Source organism: Aplysia californica, unplaced genomic scaffold (assembly GCF_000002075.1).
Source record: "Aplysia californica isolate F4 #8 unplaced genomic scaffold, AplCal3.0 scaffold00038, whole genome shotgun sequence".
Classification (NCBI taxonomy): domain Eukaryota; kingdom Metazoa; phylum Mollusca; class Gastropoda; order Aplysiida; family Aplysiidae; genus Aplysia; species Aplysia californica.
This window is the reverse complement of record NW_004797308.1, coordinates 521,269-529,176: the sequence shown is the minus strand read 5'-3', so window position 1 is coordinate 529,176 and position 7,908 is coordinate 521,269. Positions and strand designations below refer to the sequence as shown.

Below are 7,908 nucleotides of genomic sequence, written 5' to 3'. Positions count from 1 at the left end.
CCACATTGCAGTTCTACCATGATACAAACTGAGTAAACATGAGGCTATTATTTGTATGAGGAAAGATCTGTGGAATTGAATGGGGATGACGAAAGATGTCGTGTGGGCGGAAGGCGCCGTTGCTAATTTCTCTCATGCATAAGTAATGCGTGCAGCGGCTGGCGGCTCATGACAGTTTGACTGCGCGTCAACAGCTTGACACACGGGACAAAGGGGGGTCGGGTGGGTGGACGGGTCCACAGGGAAAATACGGCACAAACAAAAGGAGAAAAATAAAACAAAGATGGAAAGGGAAAAAAGGAAAAGAGGTGATTACTATTCTACTAAAAAAGAATGGTGGTTTCAATCATTACTTTGGTGGCATTAACTTCTCCACCAAAGAAGTCTCAGGTATTAATTTGAAAAATGTAACATCTGCTTCTTTGCCTTGTTATTAAATTAATCCCCCCCCCTCCCCCCTTTCCATCTTTTCCAGTTCCTGTAATAAAGTTTTACGGTTCCCTGTAAGTTGAATCTGACATCAAAACACCTATCATTCTGTCTCACCTATCTTTTCTCTCTTTCCTCATCCCCTCTGGAACAACAAATTTCTAACTCTCAACTCAAATATAAGGATACCTAAAACTGTCATTACGCAATAAGCACCAAAAAAAATAACAACCCAGCACTGTACAGTGTGAAAATAGCTGCATAAAAGTAAAATGCTTCTATTCCTGCTAGACATAAGACAATAAAATCCTAAAATGAATTAAATAAAACCAGAAACAGACAATAAATCTGTAATGAAATTATAAGAATCAAAGTGCCAAGAGGTCTATAATACAATCTCTTTTCCACAAACAGCACACCGTTGCTAAGAACAGATGTTCCGTACTGACAGGCACTATTATAAGAATCAAGAACACCAAGAGTGCAAGAACACCAAGACCATAAGAGCACTAAATGAAAGTACAAGACGGAGAAAGTACTGAGCAAACACAAGGATCAACACTGAATCTGTTATATATTATATAAATTATAGACAGATACACCCTTGCCCCATGTTCTCCTCCAGAGGAAATACAGAGTCATTGAATACATTATCATAATATGTGGGATGACACAAACAAAGACAGATACATGAGTACACATAATAGTATAATAATAATAACACAATCTTTAATATGGCATAATAACTGCGAGGTTATAAAATATATGCCACAAAAGCTATGTAGAGAGTTCAGAAAAGGTACTGTTCTAATAAGCTCTAATATGCCCATACAACAACAAGCAAGACTGCAAGGTAGAGAGCTCTGATACCACTAGTTGAAATGTGTACCTGGAGATGATGTGTCCTCACGTTCTGCATAAACTGAATACAATAACATATTTATGACATGCATTATTCAAAGAGATCTTTCTCTTCTTTGATACAAACGTAACGGATGCTGGAAAAAGAAATACCACATACGAAAATTAAGAATTGATGGGAAAAAAATAGGATCTACCAACTGCACAGGCTGAAATCCCTCCCAATCAGGAAGATATTTTGATTCTCAAAAGACATAGTCCACTGAACAGATCAATAATGTCAAAAACAAAAAGAACAGAATATCTTGCAGTTAGTTACCATTTATGAGGCACATATTGCGGTCTTTTGTTCAAATATTGAAGAAGATAAAAAGAAAAAAACACATTTTTAGCATCTATATTCTATATCTAAGATTGAAACTGGCAAAAATAACAACTGGCTCTCTAAATACAATCATGGTCATCATGTAATATAAGTCAAGTCAGCTTTTTTATGTAGGTCAGTAATACCTGATAGATGAAAAAAAGCATATTTTCCAATAAATTCTTAAGACAAGTAAAAGTTAGAGACAGAGGAAAAAGGAGTGTTTTTCACATCAATCACCATAACAAAATCTTTCAGTTTTAAAAACTAGCGCATGAAAAAAACAACAAAACTCAGCTAACCTGTGGGCACAGCAATTGCTATGGTGACCGTGAAGGTCACCTCATGTCCATCGTCTGTAGCAACAGAGGAGGGAGTCCCACCCCTCCTTTTCTTCTTCTTTGCCTCAAACACAATATCTCCACTGGCTGTGCTCTTTGGTCGGCTCATGCTCTCTGGGGTGGGCACCCTGTCCATGCTCGGGGTTCTCCTGTCAGTGGTGACATCTCCTCCGTTCTCCCCCTCTACTCCCTGGACTTGCTCCGACATTTTCTAGTCTCTTATAAACTCCTTTCTAGCACCGACACCTGTGAGGCTGTAGTCCAAAACTCGGCATTGTACATCACAACCTGTGAATCATTCATAAAGAATAAAGATATACTCAAAATTGCAGCACATTTCACTGTCTATGTCGTTAATGGTCAATAAATGATTAATTTTATTTCAGGCAAGCCGGATATAAGAGACTCCTCAACTATTTTGTAAAATATTAAAGCACAATGCGATTTAAAGGGAGACAACCATGACCATGGAATTGCTGATTTAGCGAGACTGTAAAAAGACAGGATCACACAATTAAACTTAGTGGTCCCATAATTCACCAAAACTGCTAACATCACTGAAATCAAAGAAAATTTCAAAACTTCATCACAAGTATTCCTCAAGTGAAAAAGTATTCAGAATTTTCGAGAACACCGCAGCACAGATTTGTAATTGAACACTGCTAGCACCATCGCAAAAGAAACAATTTTATATTATTTGAAGAAAAAACATTGTCACTCAATGAAACATAAGAACAGTTATCAAACCCACAGCTAAAGCAATGAGCACGAATGTGCACAACCAACGGTCTTCTTGTCACCGTCTTGATTACAGCTCATCCTGCCATTCTGTGCTGCAATCCCGGTCAAAATTACGAAATGCCAGCTGACATTTTCTCCGTTCACATAACATGGGACATTTGTAACGTGAGGCACAGTTAACGGGGCTCACATGAGCACTCGGCTCAAGAAGCTTTTCCACACCCCTGTCATGCAATCCCCTCATTAGTCTTCCCAGTGATGGGGAGCCACTGCCAGGCTGTATTGTTATGGCTGTACATCTTCTCGTTTCCGGTCCTGCCTTAAGTGCAACTTGCTTAGTCAGTTGTGGCAACTACAAACTTCTCATGCAAATTTCATATTCATCACAGAGAAAACGTTGAAAACGGAAGAAAGCATGATGCACTCTAAAAGACAGCGTTATTTACATTTGTGGATAAACTTAATTGGGATCCTAAGGTCTCTAGATCTATACAATTTTTAAAAAAAACACACAGCTGAAAAGTGTGAATGCTGTAACAATTGCATTGTTGAAAAGAAAGGAAAAAAAATAGCCCTAGACAGCTCAAAGTGAAGCATAATGTACAAACATTGATATTGATAGGCCATGCATTGCACCAAATATATCGGCCCATGGTTATCATAATTTGATGGAATACTTTTAAGTACTTAAGATTCATAAAGTAAATGAAAGGGCCAATTTATTACAGATCTATCTCCAGTCTCCGAACAATTAAATGCCTTTTCCCCACCTCTCAATCTCATGCATCTTTGACTTCGCAGTTAATTATTAATAAGTTTACGCAAATGAACCTGTCGGACCATCATATTACGCGACAGAGGCTGAAAGTACCGAAAACATACAGCATTAAAAGACGCATTTCCAAGGCTACTAGATTTAGAACTAAAGATGAAATCACAATTCCATTCCAGTAAGAAAACTTACAGGCTCGAAGCATCTGCTCAGTGATTTCCAACCTTCGTAACTCCCGAGTCAATCAACAGCGAAACAGAGATCTAGCGCACAGTAGATTTCTTGTCCTTTTTCGGCATGTAAACTGGAGTACACTTACACTTCTGTTCCACAACTACGACTAATATTAGTCCAAAGACAACACAGGGTTTACAACCGTGATAAGACCGGAAAGTTCTTGTCAATATACTTACATTTCTTTCATTCCAAGCAGTTGTTTCTTTGAGAAAAGTAAAGTTAGCACTCGTCCATGAACTTCCTGTGTCTACACACCAGATCAGATAAAATTCAATAAATAGTTCTCGCTGAACTTTAAAGTATCCTTCTATACTAGACTATTGATGAGTATTCTTTGTACTTTTCAGAAACCAACATATGTGTTCAAACCTACTGTTAACTTTTATTGACAGATTTCTAACTGTCTTTATACTTTAGTAGTTTCTTCTGCGTAGTGATAATTTTCGAGGCCCGTTGCTACAACACTACGGGGTCAAAGGTGACATGGGCCTACCTCGGTTTTTGGTTCGGCGCGTTCGCTTTATAGCCTAGGCTAGGCCTAGCGAAGAAAATCTATGGCTTCTCTTGTGGCACTGCCTTCGTTTTCTATTTTATTTCTTCTATGTATCAGGTTTCGGGCTTTCAAATGTGTATGTACATATTGCAATTCTCAACTTGAAAGACTTCACTATTAAGTTAAGGTAAAAAAAAGTCCCATTTCACTGTTTTAATGCGAAAAGGAGTTGGATTGGCCTATCCTATCCTATAGTAGGCTAGTCTAACAGTTATTTCTCTGGTCTAACACTTCGCCGTTGACGCTTTGAACATGACACCAGAATACCAAAATAAAAGCTAGAGCAAAACAAAACAAAGTAAAGCAGTAAATGGTGTTTGCTACATTCTGTTGAGCGACAACTATAATACTCTCGTTTTATCCTGAGACCCGCGCATCCCTGCACGATAATGAATGAATAAAATTATAATACATAATAAAATGTTTTACCCCCCCCCCAAAAAAAAACAACAACAACTAAACAAAACAACAACAACAACAAAATAAACAACAACAACAAAATAAACAACAGTTAACAACAACAACAACAACAACAACAACAACAACAACAACAACAACAACAAAGCAAAAAACAAACACAAAAATTGCAAGAACAACATGTTTCATTACCCCCAATCGACGTCATAATATCCTTCCAGCCAAGTCACCCCCCACCCCTCTCTCTCTCTCTCTCTCTCTCTCTCTCTCTCTCTCTCTTTCTCTCTCTCTCTCTCTCTCTCTCTCTCTCTCTCTCTCTCTCTCTCTCTCTCTCTCTCTCTCTCTCTCTCTCTCTCTCTCTCTCTTCTTTTTTTGTAAGTGGGCCATATGATCGCACCGGACACATTAAATATAGGGGGGGGGGGGGGGGGCTCTCGTGGCGTATAGGTTAAGGTGTGCGCCTCTCATTCAAAGGTCCCGGGTTCGAATCCGGGTAGCGACGGGAAAAATTATTATCTAAAATTGTCTCCTTTCACCGCCTTTCCTGCTCTAACAATGTTCTGTAGTCTGCTTTCGTCCCAATTTCTACCCCCACCCCGTCACCTCCTTTGCCCCCTCCTCTGAGCTCCTGACTCTTTCTGCTTCTATTGCTACTCCTTGGCCCCTATTCTTACCGCTGTCTTTCAGCCACATCCCTGATCTCCTGGTAGAAAAAATCGACGACCTAGCCTTCTCGGACAAGGACTAAAAATCTCGAAGGTCCCGTGTAGTTGCGCACGTAAAAGATCCCTTGGTAGTCTAAAATCGATAAGAGTAGGCTTCGGCAGCGACCCGTGCAAAATTGAAAAGTGACCTAAAAATCAGGCTTGATAATATTGTGCAAAATCAAAGAAACGTAAAATTGTCTTCCCGAGTGTATGAGGAGCATCAATATTGATATAACGGACATGCATTGCATATCCAATGAATGGAGAATTTTTGTCTCTGCAATAAACAATATGATTTTAATTACGATAGTTTCAAACTAGACCGAAAACACAAATGCCACGCAAAACTTGGACTTATCATTAAATGTGCTCATTGTCATTTTGTTTAGAAGCCATTGGTTTTGTACTTATGGCATTTACTCTATTAATTGTATATATAGAGCCTAATTATCTGTCTTTTCCTCCAAAATGCCACAGAGAGTTGCAAACGAAGGGTCTGAATGTGAGCAAAGTCGCTTCTCTCAGCTGCTGTTTCATGGGACTTCTCATACCGCACCTGTAGGATTCATATTAGGACTATTCACTGGTGACCACTTATTGTCTAGTGGCACTGGCCCTGTGAGAAAGTTCTTTGCTATTTATGAAGATGTTTGCTTGAATGACATCATGACGAAAATACGGTAAGACATGACGTTCCACCACTTGCGCGATGCAGTCCACTAAACCAAGCCTTCCTGTGATTCTCAAGTTCGGCAGTTTTGTTCATTCCACACCAGACCACTCAAAACCACAGCGGTTTCCTGGCCTCTGTTCCTCATTGACAGATGATTATGTCCAAAATCTAACTAACACAGTCTATGTGCAAAAAAAAGTTTCGTACATTACATGAAACCAATGTATTGCTCTTTTCGTCTATACAGACGGTCAATTTAGCTCAAGATGGTCTCAAGGTTGTCTTCAGGCAGTTTCTTTCATGGCGAATTCTTCCTATGTTTAAAGCGCAGATTCTGTCGCAGAGCTTGCATATCAGTGACGTGGATCGAAGCTCTGTTGGCGCCTATATCCGTTGTTTTCCTTTCGTCGTTGGCGCTTCTCAGCCTGGTTGTTTCTAAGGCTGCTCTCTAACATTAAGTTCTTTCCTTTATCATTTCCCTCCATGTTCTCCTGTCCTCGGCTATTTCTTCCCAGATGCTAAAATCTACTCCAAGCTTAGATAAGCTGTTTTTGCAGGTGTCTGTGTACCTCAATTTTGGTCTTCCTCTTGGTCTCTTTCCCTAGGCAAGTTCTCAATAGAGAAGTTGCTTCGGAATCCGGTTGTCATCCATTCTCTTGACATGACCCAGCCATCTCAATCTTTTAAAACACAGGATAGTTGTCATGCTCTGGAGTCTGGAGGTTCGCCCGTTCCAACACTTCAACATTTGTAACCTTGTCATGCCACGAAGTGCCTAAGATCTTGCGGCAGCATCTGAGGTGGAAAATGTCAAGGCACTTTTCTTGCCTGCTGTACAAGGTCCATGTCTCAGATTCATAAAGGAGTGTGCTGAGGACACATGCTTCGTAATCTTGATTTTTGTTTTAATGGTTAATCTTTTGTTTTCCCATGCTCGTTTTGTCAGCCTTCCAAAAGTTGTTGATGCTTTCCCTATAATGATGTTGATCTCATAAGCAAGCGATGTAGTAGAGCTGATGGTAGACCCAAGGTAAAAGAACTTTGTCCACTGTCTCAAGTTCCTTGTCGTTTAGCCATGTGTGGCTCTGCTCTGCACCTTCTTGAGAAAGCATGACTGTTTTCTGAACACTTATGACCAAGCTGAAGACCTTGCATGCTGTTGATAGGCGGTCCATTATTGTTTGTAGGGTTGTTCACTGTGAGCAACAAGAGTAGCTGCATCGCCGAAGAGAAGGTCTCGTACTGTTGTTTTGTTGATCTTGGTCTTGGCCTGGAGTCGAGCAGGGTTGAAGAGCGACCCATGAGTTTTCCAGTGGAGGAAGACATCCCCTTGTGACTATGAAACCAACAGCTCCCAAGCAAAAGTTTAATGACCATATGAAATGTCAAGTCCAGGTTTTGCGTAGTGTTTGTGACTGCTCTGTTTTCCAATCTGTTTGAAAATATCACCGGAAGATGTTGTTCATTGTAGAGACAATAATATTTTCTTTTCATTTGATATTAAACCCATGTCCATTCCATCAGTGTTGACCACCAATGTCGATGCACCTCAACACACGTGCAAACTCAGCTGTACATGTCTTTGATTTCGCACAATTTTGCCGAGCCCGATTTTTTAAGGTCAATTTTGAGTGACCATACCTCGGCCGTCTCTTTACATAATTGAAATGTTGATGTGTCAGATGATACAGAATTTACATGTATTTAGCTATAAATGGTATGCTGCATAAGTGGGTAGTGCAAGGTTTTAACACGATTGGGTGATTACATTGCAAGTTTCTTTTGGACGCCACTGTAAATAAAATATATACAT

The 7,908-nt window shown here is 39.8% G+C and overlaps 1 protein-coding gene across 1 annotated transcript in view; it reads right to left on the bottom strand.

Moving 5' to 3' along the window:
• The window catches only part of LOC101855402, a gene marked incomplete in the record, with an annotated part of 40,259 nt that extends 36,142 nt beyond the window's left edge, over positions 1-4,117 (bottom strand). The window contains 3 exon segments of the mRNA XM_013091501.2: positions 1,319-1,351; positions 1,957-2,283; positions 3,922-4,117. Coding sequence (XP_012946955.2) covers positions 1,319-1,351; positions 1,957-2,203 — 280 coding nt within the window.
• Positions 4,118-7,908: the final 3,791 nt, after the last annotated feature.